Genomic DNA, 18,835 nt, shown 5'->3' on the forward strand with positions numbered 1-18,835 from the left:
GTGGTACCACCCCTTCCTCAGCAGCCCCGTCACTGCCCTGTGCCCCGGTGCTTAGTTACTACCTCCCCTCTGGGCTCAACCCGTGGGGACAGCTAAGCCACTGCTGCCCTCGCCCGTGGGTGCTGGCGGCTGGACACAGGGCCCAGGCTGGCCCCCTGTGACTTGCTTTCTGCCACCCCCAGATGTGGCAGAGGAGCCAGGCTGCCCCTTGTCCTGCGCGGTCAGCAAGAGGCGGCCCGAGTGTGAGGAATGCGGCGGCCTGGGCTCTCTGACGGGCAGGTGCGAGTGGAGACAGGGAGACGGCAAAGGTAGGCCCCGTGCAGAGCCGGGTGTTCGGGAGGGTGATGACGGCTGAGTGGAGAGGGCGTCTGTGTGGGCCCTGCCAGCCTCTGCGATGCCCCCCACCCCCGTCCGCGCTGAGTCTCTTCCCCAGCGCCTTGTCCCCTGCTGTGACTCCTGATGCCAGGAGAGGGTGGACATTAGTGCAGGGTGGCATGAGGACACTGGGACTGTGTATCACCGTGGGATCACAGGTGCCTGAGGCTGGACTCGCTCTGGGCTTGGGAGGGTCTGGGCCAAAGTTGGGATGTGCGTGTTTTCTTTTTATTTTATTCTAAATTTCTGTGCATATATTTGTCCCTAAACTAGATGCGAATTGGCATCTGTGTCTCCATTTCTCCACCCACATACACATAAATTACATGTGCAGTTGTGAACGTATTCACCCAATGCTTTTATTTTTTTAAAACTTTTTATTTTATATTGGAGCATAGTTGATTAACAACGTTGTGTTAGTTTCAGGTGCACAGCATAGTGAGTCAGTTATACACATACACGTATCTATTCTTTTCCAAATTCTTTTCCCGATTAGGTTGTATGTAATATTGAGCAGAGTTCCCTGTGCTCTACAGTAGGTCCTTGTTGGTTATCCATTTAAAATATAGCAGAGTGTACCTGTCAATCCCAAACTCCCTAACTATCCCTCCCCCTAACCTTCCCCCATTCCCCCTCTGCTTTTATTTTTTTTTATTTCTTATAAATTTATTTTATTTTATTTATTTATTTTTGGCTGCACTGGGTCTTTGTTGCTGTGCGCGGGCTTTCTCTAGTTGTGGCTAGCAGGGGCTACTCTTCGTTGTGGTATGCGGGCTTCTCACTGCGGTGGCTTCTCTTGTTGCAGAGCATGGGCTCTAGGCGCACAAGCATCAGTAGTTGTGGCACATGGGCTCAGTAGTTGTGGCTCGTGGGCTCTAGAGTGCAGACTCAGTAGTTGTGGCGCACGGGCTTACTTGCTCCACGGCATGTGGGATCTTCCCGGACCAGGGCTCGAACCCGTGTCCCCTGCACTGGCAGGCGGATTCTTAACCCCTACGGCACCAGGGAAGCCCTCACCCACTGCTTTTAGACACGTAGTTCACAGACCCTTTTCAAAGATCCAAAAGGTGGATGAGTATAAGGTAGGTTACACTGTGCACATCATTCATACTTGGCTTTAGTTCATAAAAACACAAACCTTAAAAAAAATTCAAAATAATCTTCAGAGAAGCTCTACCTGGGAGATCCCAGCCCAGGGAGCGTGGCCTCAAGCAGGAGGGGCCTGCACATCCTTGGGCTTAGCCCACTGCTGGCTCCAAGCCTCGCCCACCGGTGTGAGGGTCCCACTCATGGTACCGCCTTGAGAGGGTCCCAGCCTTGTCTGGTCTCTTCTGGCCTCCTTGATGTGAGCCCGGGCACAGCCCTGGGACTGCCCAGCCCTCACTGCCTGGGCTGCCCTGTACACCCCGGACCCCCAAGCTCTCCCCAGGGATGGGCTCCACGTGTGGTTTTTCTCGGCTCAGGCCTCGGTTTGCTTCTCCTTGCGGGGGGCGGTGCAGGCTTGGCCTGGGAGGCCCTGGGGTGCGGCCCTCCCGGCTCTGGCAGTCTGACCAGGATGGGTGCTCCCTCGTGGTAGTAACTGCCTGCTGTGTGCCATAGGGATCACCAGGAACTTCTCCACCTGCTCCCCCAGCATCAAGACCTGCCCCGACGGCCACTGTGATGCCGTGGAAAGTAGAGACGCCAACATCTGCCCCCAGGACTGCCTCCGTAAGCACCGAGCCTGCGCGTGTACCTGAGCCAGGGCAGAGCCTGGGAAGGGGGTGTAGGTAGCACGCTGAAGGGGCTCGGACTCCCACCTGCACTTCAGCCAGGCCAGCCGACTTCCTGGGTTGCCTGTGCTGAGCCTTTTTCTAACATTTCATTTGAACAAAGGGCTTTCCTCCCCCAAGACTAGTGCCTGCTGGCCTGACCCACCCTCTCCAGTGTTGTCCTGGCCGACTCACGGGGGTGCAGCGCCCTGTCCCCCATTCCGCTGGCTCCAGGCTGCCCCTGCTGCCCGTGCTCTGCTTCTGAAAAGTAACCATGTGTGGACCTCAGCAAGGGCCCTGGGCAGCCTGTGGGTTCCTCCTCGCGCCCGCTGTGGCCAGGGGGACTGGTTTGGGGGCCTGTCGTGCTGAGACTCCTGCCTGGGTGACACAGACTTCTGAGCTCACCGCGCTCCCTGGGCCTGAGAGTGCTGACATCAGGTGGGGAGGGGCCTCTCACGCTCCTGTCTGGGTGGTCTGGCTGGTCAGGTCCCCCCGAGGCTGAGTGGGCTGCTGAGTGAGTTGTGTCCATCATCAGGGGGCGGCAGCATCATTGGTGGGCACGAGCCTGGGGAGCGCCGGGGGATTAAAGCCGGCTTCGGTATCTGCAACTGCTTCCCAGAGGAGAAGAAGTGTTTCTGCGAGCCGGAAGACAGCCAAGGTGAGCTGGCTGGGGCCACGCGGGCAGGGATCCCCACACCTCCCTGAGCCCCGAGGAGCGAGGGAGGAAATTGCAGGAAGGCACAAAAACCCAGGAGACCTTTTTCCTTCCCTCAGGGTCTTGGTTCCCCCATCAATGCAGACTGGTAGCTGGGTCAGGGCCTCTAAGACTGCCTTCTGGCCTGAAGTTTGGTGGGGTTTTGGGGGTTCTTTTGGCGTGCCATGCAGCTTGCAGGATCTTAGTTCCCCAGCCAGGGAATTTTTTTTTTTTAACATCTTTATTGGAGTACAATTGCTTTACAATGGTGCGTTAATTTCTGCTTTATAACAAGGTGAATCAGCTATACATGTATTCCCATATCCCCTCCCTCTTGCGTCTCCCTCCCACCCTTCCTATCCCACCCCTCTAGGTGGTCACAAAGCACCAAGCTGATCTCCCTGTGCTATGCGGCTGCTTCCCACTAGCTATCTGTGTTACATTTGGTAGTGTTTATATGTCCATGCCACTCTCTCACTTCTTCCCAGCTTACCCTTCCCCCTCCTCATGTCCTCAAGTCCATTCTCTAAGTCTGTGTCTTTATTCCTCTCCTGCCCCTAGGTTCTTCAGAACCATTTTTTGTTTGCTTTTTAGATTACATATATACGTGTTAGCATGCGGTATTTGTTTTTCTCTTTCTGACTTAACTTCACTCTGTATGACAGACTCTAGGTCCGTCCACCTCACTACAAATAACTCAATATCGTTTCTTTTTATGGCTGAGTACTATTCCATGGTATATAGGTGCCACATTGTCTTTATCCATTCATCTGTCAATGGACACTTAGGTTGCTTCCATTTCCAGCCAGGGATTATAGAACCCGTGCCCTTGGCAGTGAAAGCACAGATCCCTAATCACTGAATCACCAGGGAACTCCCTGGCCCAAAGTTCTGTGGTAAGGGTTGGGCTGGAAAATTATTTCTTTCACCAGATAACTCAGTGTCTGCTCGGACTGTCCCTGTGCAGGGCCTTTGCTGGGCCCATGGCATTGGCCAAATGGGTCCCCATCCTCCTAGCCAGAGCCTCTAGGTGCTTCTTCTGGGACAGCAGGTGCCCCACTGAGCACATGCGGATGTGCTGAGCCCAGGGATGCTTTTCTGGTATTTGGGTTGTTATTGCACAGCCCTAGGTCCTGGGCCAGTTTTCTTTCCTCCTTCCTTTATACTGACTATAAAGAAAATCCAAAAGACATCAGGAACACAGGGGAAGAGCTGCACCTCCCCACCAGCGCCCCTGGGCCTCTGGCTTCAGTGCAGCATTCTAGGGTGGGCGGGTGCAGGTGTGCATGACGTCCGTTGTATGACCTTAGGCAGGCTGCTTATAAACTCTCATTCCTTCTGGAAAAGGGTGGTAACAGTCTCCAACAGCAAAAACGTACAGACCAGTTCCTCCTGTGGGCCGCTTCTGTTGGAGGGCTGGCAATTACTCTCAGACCTTCACACCAGCAGTGCTCTCCAGGATGCTCAAAGCTGGTCACAGCAGACACTTCCCGGCTATCCTGGGCGTGGCGGGCTGGAGAGCTGCTCTGTACCAGCTCCTGAGGGTATTCGGGGTCCCCCTCCCGGGGTGTCATCTCTCACGGCCCACCCCCGCTGCCCGCAGACCCTCTGTGTGACGAGCTTTGCCGCACAGTGATCGCGGCAGCCGTGCTCTTCTCCTTCATCGTGTCCGTGCTGCTGTCCACCTTCTGCATCCACCGCTACCACAAGAACGCCCACAAGCCGCCCATCGCCTCAGCTGAGATGACCTTCCGCCGGCCTGCCCAGGCCTTTCCGGTCAGCTACTCCTCATCCAGTGCCCGCCGGCCCTCGCTGGACTCCGTGGAGAACCAGGTCTCTGTGGACACCTTCAAGATCCCGGTGAGGTTCCCCGTGTGGCCTCGGGGCTGGGGAGGCAGCCGCCCCCGGGGGGAGGGGGCCTGCAGGTGGCGCCGGGCCTCTGGTCTCGGGCAGCTGGGAGGGGAGGAGGGGACGGGTCACCTGGGGCTAATGCATTCTCACCCACCGGGAGGACACCCTGAGCATTCCAGCAGCCCTCTGTCTTCACTGAGCGGCCTTCCAGGGAGCAGCGGAGAGCGTGGAGCAGGGTGGAGAATGATGGGTGCTGATTTATATGGACTGAGATCTGGGCCGTTAGGATACGGGGAGGGTGGGCCGTGCTGAACCTGACCGGGAGCTATCCTGCAGATGCCCCAAGCGCTGGGAGGAGGAAGGCTTGGGGGAGGCGCTGAGGAGGACCGTGGATTTTATCCTCAGAGGGTGGGACCCCTGGGGGTGGGGCCCATGTTCTGCCTTCATTTCCGCAGGCCGCTCTGTTGGGAGTCTGTGGGGTGGGAGCCCCGTGATGAGGCACTGTCTCCATCCAGGCAAGAGAGGCTGGCAGGCGGGGGCTTGGTCAGGGTGGCAGCAGCAGAGAGGGGAGTCTGTCTCTGGCCCCGAGGGAGGAGGCACTGAGGGGCCTCTAGGGCACCTGTGGGGGAGCCTGGCCAGGGCCTGTGGCTGGCCGGTCGATGAAGAGTGCCACCCAGAGCCAGCAGGCTTCCCGAGCCCCTCCTGCATGGCAGGGCCTGGGCCTGCGGTCAGCGTGTGCGCATCAGGCACCACCCCGACCTGGCCAGGCCACTCCTCTGCCTGCCGTGCCCTTCAGCATGCTTGCTGGGAGCGCCCAAGTTGCTGGCAGCCGGGTGCTGGGAGGGGCTGAGGGAGGTGGCCAGAGCCGAGGGTGCGTGGGAACAGAAGTTCCCCCCACAAGGCTGGGTAGGGAGCGTTGCGCCGTGTGCAGGAAGCTCGGCGCCCGGGGGCCACCTTCTGCAGCCCAGGGTAGGAGGTAGCCAGGATTCATAGGAGGTGCCACCCAAGGGGTGCTGGCCCCTCGGTGAGGGTCTGGGCCGTGAGGGCTATTCCCCGACGTGGTGGCCACAGAGGCCTCCCTCCTGACTTCCCTAGTTCCCATCACTCCACAGGTGGGGTTCTCCAGCCCCAGCAGCATCTCAGCCTCCACAGCAGGCGTGTGGGACGAGCCGTTTGATTCCTTTAAATGCCCTGGCGGTTTGGGGCTGAGACGCACGGTGAGAGTGGTGCTGGTAGGTACATGTGCAGGGGGAACTCCTCCGCAAAAACCACCCTTGGCCCGTGTTGCCTCCAGCCCAGAGCCCAGAGCAACTCAGAGCCGGGCCCAAGGTCCTGGGGCCCCGCTGACCAGCTCCGAGGTCTTCGATGTGCTACGCAATCTTTTGGCCTTTGTTTTGTCTCATGTAAAGTGGGGGGAATGGTTTTTGACATTTTTAAGAGGATCAAATCAGTGATACCCACCTTAGCGCAGTGTCTGTGAGCAGTAAACTGTTATCCAGTGCAGTGTGGACGCCAGGGCGGTGGTGACCGTGTTGTCAGCACTGACCCTGACTATGGGTTCTTGGGGAACCCGAGATACCAGGACGCCCGGGAACTGGCTGGAAGGCGCCCCTGGCCATGGTGCTGAGAGGAGACTGCCTTGCTCCCAGATGTCAGAACACAAGGCTCTGTTCACTGGGGGGCATTGCGTCCCCAGTGGTGTCATCTCCGTGTGTTAGGTGAGCCTGGCAGGGCACGGCGTAAACAGCACCTGAAGCCACACCCACTCGCCACCCAATTGCAGCGAGGCTTGGGGTAAGGGATGCCCAGTGCTGGCACAGGAAGGCAGGTTCCAGACTGGGTTCAGCATCCCCAGAATTCAAGTACATGAGCCAGGCTGGGGGTCTGGGAAGCTGCCCTGGTGCGGTCTTGAGTGGGCATGGTATGTGGATGGGACTTCGGTGGGAAGGCGGGGGGGTGCAGGTTCAGGGTAATGACTGGGCCTATGGGAGGAGCAGCCTTTTCCACGCGTTGGGGTGGAGGTTCCCGAGGAACATAGTGGCACCTTTCCAGGGGCTGCCACACAGGGAAGGTGTCCTTGACACTCCCACCAGTAGCCAGGGGTCCTGGGCTGGCTGGTAGGCAACTTGGGCCACTGGTGCCAGTTCGGTTCTCTTGGGAGTCCTGGGGGGGGTCTCTGGAAAGGGCACCTGAAGATCTGGGCTGCTGGCCAGTCAGTGCCTTGTGGCCTGGTGTCCAAAGCGGAGGCAGTGCTGAGCAGCTTGGGCCTGACTCCCAGGGAAGAGGCCATGCTCCCCTGTGAGCACCTGTGGGTGCTGAGTAAGCCCCGAATCCCTCATTGGACAGACAAGGACATGGGCCTGGGTGGCACAGGGCATCTTCAGTAGACAGGGGCCAGCAAGGGTACGGACATGACGGAGTCCAGGCTGGTTTGTGGCAACACCTGCCTTCCCGTGCGGGAGACACATCATGTCACGGCACCTCAGGGCCTGACTGTGGGGTCCTGCCCTTGTACATGGTGACTATCACGGGCTGGTTCAGGTGACGGTCAGTTGTCTGCACACTGAAGCTGTCCACCAGGTCTTGCCTTCTTTCTTTTCTCACCATCTTTCTTCCCTCTTTTCTTGTCTCCCTTCCTTCACACCCAACCTAGGAGGATCCAAAGTGGGAATTCCCTCGGAAGAACTTGGTTCTTGGAAAAACTCTGGGAGAAGGAGAATTTGGAAAAGTGGTCAAGGCAACGGCCTTCCGGCTGAAAGGCAAAGCGGGGTACACGACTGTGGCTGTAAAGATGCTGAAAGGTATCTGTCCAGGCAGTACACAATGATGGTTCTGCCACGCACACCTGCGGGCGCCCCAAGGGATGGGTGAAGCCACGCGACAGCCAGGGTTCTGGCAGCTGGCCTGCTGCCTCCAGAAGAGGCCCCCCCGTTGCTCTTCCTGAGTGGCTGCAGTCTGGGGATCCCCACCATGGATGATGTGGGCTGGCGTGGTCCCTGGAGAAGCAGGGTGAGGATGTTCCTCCCTTGGAAGGTTCTGGAGTGGTGCTACTTCTGTACCAGTGTTGGGTAAAGATCCGAGTTTAAATTAAAAGCCCTTTGGGTTTTGGACTGACAGCTCTCCCCAACCCAGTCTGCTGCATTCATTTCTCTCAGCCAAGCATCCACCAGAGTCCTGGTGAAGAGACCACCTGTAAGGACCAGTCCCTGCCCCCTAGGGCCCTGCCTTGCCCAATCCCCACTGGTCCTCAGCGGGTCTGCCCTGCCCCAGGCTTGCCGCAAGCTAGGCATCCTCACTGGAGTTTCTCAGCAGAGACTGGGCACAGCCGGGCTCTGGCCCAGGTGGACCGACTGAGGGCCCAGCGGCCGTGCAGTGGACACAGTCGACTGCTGCACACGTGGGTTCAGCAGTCGGGGGGCTGTGCAGTGCAGAGTGCTTCTGGATACTTGCCCAGGCCCTCAGACTGGGGTCGCCCCTTGCCCATGAGATCCCAGGCCCTAAGGGGCACAGTGAGACTGGCCCTGGGTCACCTACATGTGGTCCAGAGAGTCCCAGTGCCCCATCTCCCAGCTGTCTTCTCATCTCCAGACAAGTCTGCACCCAGAGGAGGTGACACAGCTGGGCACTGGGCTGTGGGGCCACCGACCCAGGAGAACTGGGTAGCCACAGCTTTTGTCTCAGAATACCTCCACACCCAAGCTTCTGGTGGGAGCCCGAGCATGCTCTGTCCACCCTTGGGACACGCGTGCTCAGCGTGGCTGGAGGGCTTCTGTGATGTCTGGCGGTCTTCACCTTTCTGCAGGGCCTCACCCGCCACTGTTGAGCGCTTGGTCAGCAGGTGTTTGGGGACAACAGGGAGTCCCTTTACCTTCCCAGAAGGGTTAACGAGGGGGTCTCTGTGCACCACTGTCTTTGAGAGATGGTGATTGCAGGGAAATAATGCCATTTGTGCGTACAGCCCAGCCCTGGGAGGCTTTCCATGGAAAGATCCGCTCGTGTGGAAGTGTGCCTCTCGGGTTCTTACTCCCCGGAGGCACACGAGGCTGCTGTTGACCCTCCCACGGGCTGAGAGTAGCTCCAAGCAGTGGGACCCTTGCAGGCCTCGTCTGAACCTGGGTAGGATGTCTCTGAAGGGGATAATGGGTCTGTGCAGACCGCCCCCCCCCCCCCGCTGTGGGTGCCGTGACCCAGCAGGGCTGCAGAAGGGGCTAACAGAAGGGACTGCTTTGCAACCTGCTGTGTTTACGTGCATTTCAGAGAACGCCTCAGCGAGCGAGCTGCGGGACCTGCTGTCAGAGTTCAACCTCCTGACGCAGGTCAGCCACCCGCAAGTCATCAAGCTATACGGGGCCTGCAGCCAGGACGGTAAGGCCAGCTAGGGACAAGCAGCCGCCAGGCTCAGGCCAGGGGGCTCTGGGCCACTCCATTCTGCCTCCTTCCCCTTCCCCATCCTTTCCTCCTTGGGCGCCTGTTCTCTCTCCTCCCGGAAGCAGGGTCTCTGGCTCTGGCTCCTGCCTGGAGCTTGCGTGTCAGTGAGAGGGCCGGAAGGGGTGCAGCAGGAGTGCTTGTGTGAGGCCCTCCCCGCAGTGTGTTTCCTGGGCCTGCCAGGCTGCCATGAGGTCTCTGGGGACATCCTGGTTGTCAGCACCCTGCTCCAGGCAGAGCCCCCAAGGCAGGGAGCTCCAGAAACGAGCACTGCCTCCTGGGCACGGGGAACCAGACATGCCATAAGCTCCGGGTGACCCCCAACCCCAGCCCTGCGTGGCAAAGGCGTTGTCACCATCTCTCACATAAAAGCATCCTGCTCTGCTGGTTTTCCAAACCTGCTGTGTCACCCAAGGGACCTCCCACTGTGTGTGTGTGTGTGCGCGTGTGGTGTGTGTGTGTTTGCGCGCGCACGCGCGCGCGTGTGGAGGGGCGTGGTGAGGGAGACGGGGCTGACAGGGAGAGGGCAGCAGGGACACTGGTCAGAGCCAGCAGAACTCAGGGCTGGGCCTCGGGCAGGACTGCAGCCCAGAGCTGCTGAGAGCAGACAGGAGCAGGGAGCAGGTGGCCACGGGCAGATCCAGACCCTGCCTCTGTCAGCCGTCCCCAGGCCATGCTGTGGCAGGACCGAGGATGCAGAAAGGCCTGACATTCTAGCAGCAGAGAGTGCCTCCCAGGACAGTCCTGAATGTAGTGACCGCCTGCCTGGGGCACCCAGGGAAGAGGTCACGCTCGACCACCCAGGCAGCTGGCTTTGGCATGGCCCCCGCAAGGCGGAGAGCCAGTGATGTGAGAGTGAGCTGGGGCTTAAGTCCTCAGGCTGCCAGAACGCAGGCACTTGCCCCCCAGAGCAGGCCTGGGTCTGTCTGCCCAGGTGCAGAGCCTGTCCAGGGGCCCTGCGGCCTGGCCCGTGCTCTGGGAAGCAGTTGCCCAGAGCTGGCCTGACTTCGCCTGCCCGGGGCACTGCAGGCAGCCAGCCCACAGCCCCCTCTGCCCCCAGGACCGCTGCTCCTCATTGTGGAGTACGCCAAGTACGGCTCCCTGCGGGGCTTCCTCCGAGAGAGCCGCAAGGCGGGGCCCGGCTACGTGGGCAGCAGAGACAGCCGCAACTCCAGCTACCTGGACAACCCGGAGGAGCGGGCCCTGACCATGGGCGACCTCATCTCCTTCGCCTGGCAGATCTCGCGGGGGATGCAGTACCTGGCCGAGATGAAGGTGTGTGCCGTCCCAGCCCTGCCCTCCCCCCCGCCTGCCATGGGCCCGGGTGTCAGGGGTCCCTGCCGTTGTCTCCCTTGCAGCTCGTCCATCGGGACTTGGCAGCCAGAAACGTCCTAGTAGCTGAGGGGCGCAGGATGAAGATCTCGGATTTTGGTCTGTCCCGAGATGTTTATGAAGAGGATTCCTACGTGAAGAGGAGCAAGGTACCGGGTCCTGGGGCTCCCGGGCTGGGTGTGGGCAACCGTCAGGGTACCCACAGGGCAGGGGCAAGATTTTTATCTGGAGAAGATAAAGCAGGTTTTTAGAGTATAAATTTCCAGCCCTCATCCCTAAACCCTTCCCCAGTCCTGGGTCCCCAGAGACCCAGCTCAGGACTCAGCCCCAAGACTGTTTCTTCTCTTCCTCAGGGCCACACGTGGTCTTGCAGAGCTGCCCGCTGGGAAGTGGGGACCCTGCAGCTTCTCTCACTTTTGATCACTATCCTTTTTGAAGGTCGCCTAACACTGCAGAAAGAGCAACCTTCTTCTCTGCAGTTGTTCCTCTTGATTCTACAGGGCGAAGGTCACTGTTTCCTTTAGTCCTTTGCTTAGAGGAGAGAAATGAAATAAAGCCAAGCTTGCTATTCATTCCTTGCAGAAGGGAATGAATCGCTTTACAGGTGGGGATTCTCCTGGGACGAGGGCCTGGGAACCCCTGCCTAAGAGAGTTTGGAAGATGCGCCAGGAGGCCCTGGAGACAGGGTCTGGAGTCGCAATGTAGGGATTTCAGAAGCTTTTTCCGAGTCACTGAAACAGGTGGTCAGGGCCCCTTCTCGGGAAATCTGGTTCCCTGGCGCGGTCCAGTTCTCTGTAGCATTGGTCTTGACCCTCTAGTTCTGTTGCCCTCTCAGCCCCTCTCCTGCAGCCTCCCTGTGACAGACTGGACAGGGCCAGCTCACGGGTACCTTCAAGACACACGGCTAGCCTGGCATTCAGAACATATGCTGCTCAAAAAGAAAAACACAAAAAGTGACGGCATACACCTCAGCTTTGCTCTGAGGGTCAGGAGAAGACCTGGTGCTGCCAGGGGCCGTGAGGGTGATATTTAATTTCTTCTGGGGTGTCTATTGTGACAGCACATCTCAGAAGTGCTGAAGGGGAAGTGGAGAGGGGCTGCTCCCTGCCCTGTGGAGGGCGGTGGACAGAGCTTTCCTGTTGACACATAGGTCCTCAGGAAGGCCCCGTGTCATGAAGCAAGAAGCACAATGTGGCCAAGCACGTCCCCCAAGAGCACAGGCTGTAGGCAGCGTTGTTAGGAACACACACCCCCGAAACAGTCACACTTCATTAAGGATATAAATCCTAAAGACAATTTTTTTAAATTTATTTAATTTTTATTTTTGGCTGCGCTGGGTTTTCGTTGCTGTGTGCGGCCTTTCTCTATTTGCGGCGAGTGGGGACTACTCTTCATCGCAGCCCGTGGGCTTCTCATTGCAGTGGCTTCTCTTTTTGCGGAGCATGGGCTCTAGGTGCGTGGGCTCAGTAGCTGTGGCTCGCGGGCTCTAGAGAGCAGGCTCAGTAGTTGTGGCGTACAGGCTTCATTGCACTGTGGCATGTGGGATCTTCCCGGACCAGGCTCAATGTCCCCTGCACTGGGAGACGGATTCCTAACCACTGCACCACCAGGAAAGCCCAAGAATACTTTTTTAAAAAAGAATTATAGTAAACGTTGCATTGAAGTCTAATGCATGCCTTTTAAAACAAAAATTGATTTCTGCCTTAAGGCTGACCTATTTATACTGAAAAGCTATTTCTCGAGTTGCATTAGAAAGGATTTGTTAGGTCTGACCCTAGCACCTCTGTGGTAGGGGGCAGTCTTTCAGAGGATGCTGAAAGGGCCCTGGGATAAAATAAGAGATAAAAACCAGCCCGAAGGCACACACACTGATTTCTTCCCTCAGAGCTTCTCAGAAGAGCCTTTAGTGTGTTTGTTTGCATCCGAAGTCCCCAAGATGCAAAATGCTGGATGTCAGTTTCCCAAACTCGTTCACCCTCAGAAATCAAGGGAGACGTCGCTGCATGGTATTCCTGGCCCACCCACTGGGTGGCAGCAGCCAGGGAAGCGGCCATAGGGGGACCTGGCTTGTGCTCAATATCAACTTCTTGGGTTTCTTCTCAACAGGGCTGTGGTGCGTGACAGGCACACGTTGCGTAGGGGTGGGCAGGCCAGCTGACTCCCTCTGATGTCTCAGCCAAGCCTGGGAGGGCCAGGCTGGGGCTCCGGCCCCTGCGAGGCGCCAGTCCTGTACCCAGGAACACTCTGGTGTCATTACTCAGCATCCCTTCAGAGCTGGAAGAGCCTGGGACGTGGCCCCCCTTCCCCCCACCCGCCGCCAGTTCCCAGGATGTCAGAGCTACATTAATGCCTTGCTTTCACACCCTCTTTAGGGTCGGATCCCAGTCAAGTGGATGGCCATCGAGTCCCTCTTCGATCACATCTACACCACCCAGAGTGACGTGTGAGTGGGTGTTGCCTTCCCGGGAGCGGGGGAGGTTACATGTGTATAGGGCCATGCCGCCTGTCTCAGCACCTCCACTGGGGAACAGTGCTGGCCCTGAGCGCCTGTCAGCTCATGCCAACCATCCAGAGTAAACCCTCCAAGCTGCCGGGGCTTTGTGTATTCACTCAGCAGTTGGTGAGGGCCCAGGCAGTAATTCGGAAAGCTGCTTCTTTCAGAGCGTAAGGGTGGAGTGTAAGGGTGTGAGCCATAGCTGCAGACCCCCTTGCCTCCCTCCCTCTCCCCTCCCCTCTCCTCTCTGGGTGTCTCTGACACACAGGCTTAGCCAAACAGTTCCCCTCCTGTGGGCCTGAGCACAGGCTGGGCTCAAGCAGGTCCCTGGGGACTGGTCCCCGCCCATAGGCAGGGGTGGTCTTGAGTGAGTTTCTAGGCAGGTGCCCCAAACTACTCCAAGTTGGGGACCAAAACTCAGTCTTCCAGGTCCAATTACTTTTTTTTTTTTTTTTTTTTTTTTTTTTTTTTTTTTCCGGGCCTCTTACTGTTTTGTCCTCTCCTGTTGCGGAGCACAGGCTCAGGACACGCAGGCTCGGCGGCCATGGCTCACGGGCCCAGCCGCTCCGCGGCATGTGGGATCTTCCCGGACCGGTGCACAAACCCGTGTCCCCTGCATCGGCAGGTGAACTCTCAACCACTGCACCACCAGGAAAGCCCCCAATTACATTTTTGATAGTTTTCAAAAATACAACAGACTTGTTTCTAAGTGTTCTGCTCTGAACAGGCTTGCATATTTTGAATAATGTGGGCTGTGAAAAGGCAGTTCTTAGACAGTTTTAACAACTGTGTTCTGATCACAAAGTTGACCGTAAGGAAATAAGAAATGCAGGGGAAAGCAAAATGAAGAGACTAAAAGCCACTAGGATCCCACCACCCCTAAGTAACTACTGCTGGCCCTCGCAGGCATGGCCTAGAGTTTTCTGTGGCGTGCAGGTATATGCTTTTTGTGGGCTTGTGTAATAATACTGTTTCGTGGTATGATTTTGTCCCCACTTCACAGTAAATTTTCTCTCACAGTTAAGTATGTTTTCTATAGCAGTGCTTTTTTTTCTTCTAAGATCTTACTAAAATTTGCAAGCACAAGAAAAGGTGAAGGAACTGTGCAGGGAGCCCTCTGCCCTGTGGCCTAGGTCCCACCTACGTTTTGACGTGCTTGCTTGGCTGCCCTGTGCCATCTCTGATGCTTCAGAGCATCACCTCAGGGGCCAGCCGTGTGCCCTTTCGGGTGAGGGGGCTGAGCTTGGGCAGCGGCTTGGCAGGGGTGGGGGCAGGGCAGGCAGATGGCTCATCCCCACCTCTATTCCCCACCCCATCTGTTAGGTCAGGACAGGCTGAAGCTGTGAGCACTTGGGCGGCTCTCTGTACTGGGGACTCGGGGTCAGACGCTGCTGGGGGGGATGAGTGTCTGGTGCGCAGAGGGCACTGCAGACCCAGTGCAACCACTCACTGGTCCTCTTGTTCCCTGCAGGTGGTCCTTCGGTGTCCTGCTGTGGGAGATTGTGACCCTGGGGGGCAACCCCTACCCTGGGATTCCTCCAGAGCGGCTCTTCAACCTTCTGAAGACAGGCTACCGGATGGAGAGGCCAGACAACTGCAGCGAGGAGATGTGAGCAGGCTTTGCTCCGGCCCAGCCTTCCTCAGACACAGACACACTGGACTTTGCTGGGGATGAGACACATGCACTCATTCCTTCCCGCTCCTGGCCAGCCCTGGGTGCCAGCCCAGGGCCAGCTCGGTGGCGGGTAGTGACAGGCAGGGCATGACGGGGCAGAAGTCAGAGAACCGCCCTTGGGTGTGACGGCAGATGCTGGGGACCCTTGACTCCACTGGGGGCTGGGTCGGCCTCCTGGAGGGACTTACAGGGGTGAGAGGGGGGAGCAGAACCTGGGGAAAGGTGGTGGAAGGATGAGAGGGTGCTTCAGATCGAGGGATCAGCTTCAGCCAGAAGCCAGAGACCTGTCCCAGGATGCTTGGAGAGGGGTGGGTAATTCAGAATGGCCCCAAGGGCACATATAGGGGAGTACACAAGTGGCGGCACAAAGGCAGGCAAGGAGTGGGCAGGGGAAGCCTGGACTTTAGCCCTAGGGCACCGGAATCTTCTCATCTGATGGTGGTTCCATCAGACGATTCTCAGAGGACACATGAGAAGGGGTCATCTGCAGGCAGAGAGACACTGGTCCATTCATTCTATGAAGTCTGTCATGCGCCTGCCACGTGCTGGGCTCGAGGCTAGATGGGGGAGCGCAAGGGTGAGTAGGTGCCACCTCCCTGGACGGCCTGGGCTGGCAGGCAGGGGCGCAGCGCACACCCACACAGTAGCTCTGGAAGCCCTGCAACCAGGCCAGGGCCCCAGGGGAGGGAGGAAGGTACAAGTCAGAGTGTGATTGGCAGGTGTTTGTGTTCATACCCGGTTTGTCCTTCATAAGAGTTTTAACGACCAGCATTTCTGCCTTAGCCATCATGGCGCCAGACGCTGTGAGCCCCTGCTGACCCTTCAAACCCTGACCCACCTCAGAGAAGGATGTCAGTGACACAAAAACAGCTTTGAGGTTCAGGAACAGAGCCCCCGGGGCCCAGGGCTCTGTACTGAGTTTGGTGGCTATGACTGGGCAGTCCTTGCTGGATCGTCACCGCCCACCTGTGTGTCCCATCAGGTACAGTCTGATGCTGCAGTGCTGGAAGGAGGAGCCAGACAAGAGGCCAGTGTTCGCTGACATCAGCAAAGACCTGGATAAGATGATGGTTAAGAGCAGAGTGAGTACCCCGAGACGATTCCTGGTGCCAGCTTCCCGCGGGCCTCCCGCCCTCCGGTCAGTGGAGTTCCCAGCGCAGAACGCAGAGCGAGGCTGCCTGGAGGGAGTTGGTCGTGCTGCCCCCAGGGGGAGCCAGCGACTGAACCCTTGTCCTTAATCCAGGCCTTTTGGGCTTCTTTTAAATCAGGAAGAAACCAAGATTTTTACCTTGACCCTTAGGAAGAGCCCTCCACAGATAGGGGTGGGAGGAAAATATTCCAAAGCCAAACAGAATCGTTTTCAATAACAGAACATGAGGAAGTAGAGTTGAAATGACTGTGTCCTAAATTCATATGCTGTCAGGGGCCCGGCTGGGGGTGAGAAGTGACTAGAGACCAGCAGAGACTGTGACAGACAGGAGCCCACCAGCTGCCCCTGAAAGGCCCCTCACTGTGGACACTTGTAACCTGTATGAACATGAGTGCCGGCATGCCGGGTCTTCTGAATTTTAAGGGATATTTATTTTGTTTCCCAGTTTTTTTGTTTGTTTGCGGTATGCGGGCCTCTCACTGTTGTGGCCTCTCCCGTTGAGGAGCACAGGCTCCGGACGCGCAGGCTCAGTGGCCATGGCTCACGGGCTCAGCCGCTCTGCGGCATGTGGGATCTTCCCAGGCCGGGGCACGAACCCATGTCCCCTGCATCGGCAGGCGGACTCTCAACCACTGCGCCACCAGGAAAGCCCTGTTTCCCAGTTTTTAATAGCAACTCATTTAAATTTCCAAAACCTCTGTGTGGGCCAAACAGTCATATCCGTGTGCCTCCAAATTTACAACTCCAGGTGACTGAGGAAGTCAACAAAGTTTCCACTAACATTGATTAAGCAATCGCTGACTCCCATGTTCTGTGTTAGATGCTGGGCACGCAAGTAAACAAAACAGGCACAGACCTTGCCATCGTGGTTTTGTCCTTCCATTGACACATTTACTAAAAGTTATTTCTTCAGAGCAAGATGCATGGACTCGGCCACTTGTAATAAAACTCGGCATCAGAGCATCGGTGTACCGTTTGGGTGAACCCTGTGAGTGCAGGGTTGTCCCAAACAAAGGCGATAGCTGATGCCAAGAGATGGCCTTCCTAGAACAGTGCCGAGAACCAGCCAGCAAAACACTGGAACCATTCTTTACACGTTTAACCAGGGAAGTGGAAATAGCAGGTATTCAAGAATCGTCATGCTTGGGAGCTGAAGCCTATCTATAGCAGTGTCCTCTGCAAAACCCACATCAGTGCCTCAGATTTCTGAGTCCTGACATGATGTTCGAGATGCTTGGAGGGAAGCCGGAGAGTGCTTCTTGGCATTCCTGCAATGAGTCATGGGACTGCAGCGAGCTCTCTCAGAGCCTTGGGTTTTGTAAACAGGCTGATTCTCCAGTGCTGGGCCTGGTGCCCCAGTGCTGCAGAGAGAGAACGAAGACAGTGAGGGAGCACATTTGTGCCCCCAAGGAGGTGATTTTCGAAGGGGGAGCGATGAGGACCATGGAGCAGGGCCAGGCGAGGCAGGGGCTGGAGGAGCTCAGTGCTGGCACCCTGGCGAGGGGCTCCGGTCTCACAAGAGGCCAGTAGGCATGGGGTGGGACTCTACCGGGGCTTCTGCTCTTGGGCAGGGAGTGGCGGGCGTGTCCAGTAGTGGCCTGCGCCGGGGTGACCAGCCCTCTCTCCCTTCCAGGACTACTTGGACCTGGCCGCGTCCACCCCATCTGATTCCCTGCTGTACGACGACGGCCTGTCGGAGGAGGAGATGCCCCTGGTGGACTGTAATAACGCTCCCCTCCCTCGAACCCTCCCCTCCACGTGGATTGAAAACAAACTCTATGGTAGAATTTCACATGCGTTTACTAGATTCTAGCCACGTTGTTCCTCTCTGCACTGTCCTTACTCTCTGTAATGCTTTTTAAGAGTGTTTCTGGTCTGAATGAAGCCAAAGTCTGCTCTGAACCTTTTTGTTTGTAAATGTCTGACTTTGCATCCGTTTACATTCAGGCATTTTTACTATTATGTTTTTTTAAAAGGATGTGAAAATATGTGTAATTACCACACTGCCCAGCAACTTAGGACGATAGAGAAGAAAGAGAGCAGGGCAGAACTCTCAGGGGATATTGAGAAAATGATGACTAAGTCATTTCCTGGGTGGGTATCAAGTCATAGTACTTCTAATTTAACTACTGGGATAAATTTACCTGATCCGGGGAGGCATTTAATTTAGAAAGGAGGAGCCAGCACCACTCTGCCTGCACTAAGAGCACAGCCAGTGGCCGCTCCCCCAGACCCTGCCTGGGTGGAAGGCAGCTCTTGGAGGCCACCTGGTGCTGGAGACCACAATGGTGGGGGGAGGGGAATGGGAGGACACACGCAGACTGCTGTTTTCACATCCTTTGCGTTACAAACTGTCATGACAGTTGTCACTTATGAAGTCAGTGCAAAAAGCTGGAGCAAAATGCTTTTTGAAAGAACGTAGTCTGTGGTGCTGTGGTCTTGCAATGGACAGTAAATATGGTTCTTGCCAAAACTCCTTCTTTTGTCTTCGATTCAGTACTTGAAATTTTTTCCTGTTTCCTAACTTCATCATGGATTGTTTTGAAATCTTGGGAGTTTCAGGCATTTTTCTGCCGAGATTGTTCCTTTTGCATGCCTCCTGGGTCACTGATTCCTTACTGGCTAGTGCTACTTGCCATTTGTCCTGTCGACGCTGTGGGGCTCGCCTGCGTGCACCCTTGGTTTGGAAGATTCTCCTCCGTGGTAGGCTGGGATGGAAGACAAATAGGCTCCTTTACGTTAGAAAACTTTTTATAGAAAGTTTCCTGCTGCAGTAAGCCATGTAGTACAGCAAGGTGCTGATGCCTTATGCTGCCTTAGAAAAAGAGTTAAACAGGTCAACAAGTATTTATCAGATTTGAGAGTCTGAAGCTTATAAAAGTCCAAATTGGTAGTTTCTGGTAAGCTGCAGTTACCAGAGAGCACGTGATGTTTCCGCCCAGATGTTACCCATGTTTTGGAAACCTGGAGCACGAAACTCTGCAGGCAGTTGGCCCAGAAACCAGAAGTTTGGTTTGAACCTCAAAGGGAGTTTTGCCAAGGCCTTACTGTCTGCACGTGGAGTTTGGGTTCTTCAGTGCAGAACAAA

The 18,835-nt window shown here is 56.6% G+C and overlaps 1 protein-coding gene across 1 annotated transcript in view; it reads left to right on the forward strand.

The window, feature by feature from the left end:
- Nucleotides 1-18,220, forward strand: part of RET (ret proto-oncogene) — a 58,324-nt gene extending 40,104 nt beyond the window's left edge. Inside the window, exons 8-19 of the mRNA XM_027091858.1 lie at nt 183-308; nt 1,975-2,085; nt 2,662-2,784; nt 4,424-4,680; nt 7,325-7,472; nt 8,929-9,036; nt 10,157-10,371; nt 10,455-10,577; nt 12,801-12,871; nt 14,394-14,531; nt 15,580-15,679; nt 17,381-18,220. Of these exons, the coding sequence (XP_026947659.1) occupies nt 183-308; nt 1,975-2,085; nt 2,662-2,784; nt 4,424-4,680; nt 7,325-7,472; nt 8,929-9,036; nt 10,157-10,371; nt 10,455-10,577; nt 12,801-12,871; nt 14,394-14,531; nt 15,580-15,679; nt 17,381-17,560 (1,700 nt within the window). The 3' untranslated portion in view covers nt 17,561-18,220. The remainder of the gene's footprint in view (nt 1-182; nt 309-1,974; nt 2,086-2,661; nt 2,785-4,423; nt 4,681-7,324; nt 7,473-8,928; nt 9,037-10,156; nt 10,372-10,454; nt 10,578-12,800; nt 12,872-14,393; nt 14,532-15,579; nt 15,680-17,380) is intronic.
- Nucleotides 18,221-18,835: the final 615 nt, after the last annotated feature.

This window comes from Aethalodelphis obliquidens, unplaced genomic scaffold (assembly GCF_003676395.1).
Source record: "Aethalodelphis obliquidens isolate GAN/ISIS:26980383/991018 unplaced genomic scaffold, ASM367639v1 scaffold73, whole genome shotgun sequence".
NCBI lineage: Eukaryota > Metazoa > Chordata > Mammalia > Artiodactyla > Delphinidae > Aethalodelphis > Aethalodelphis obliquidens.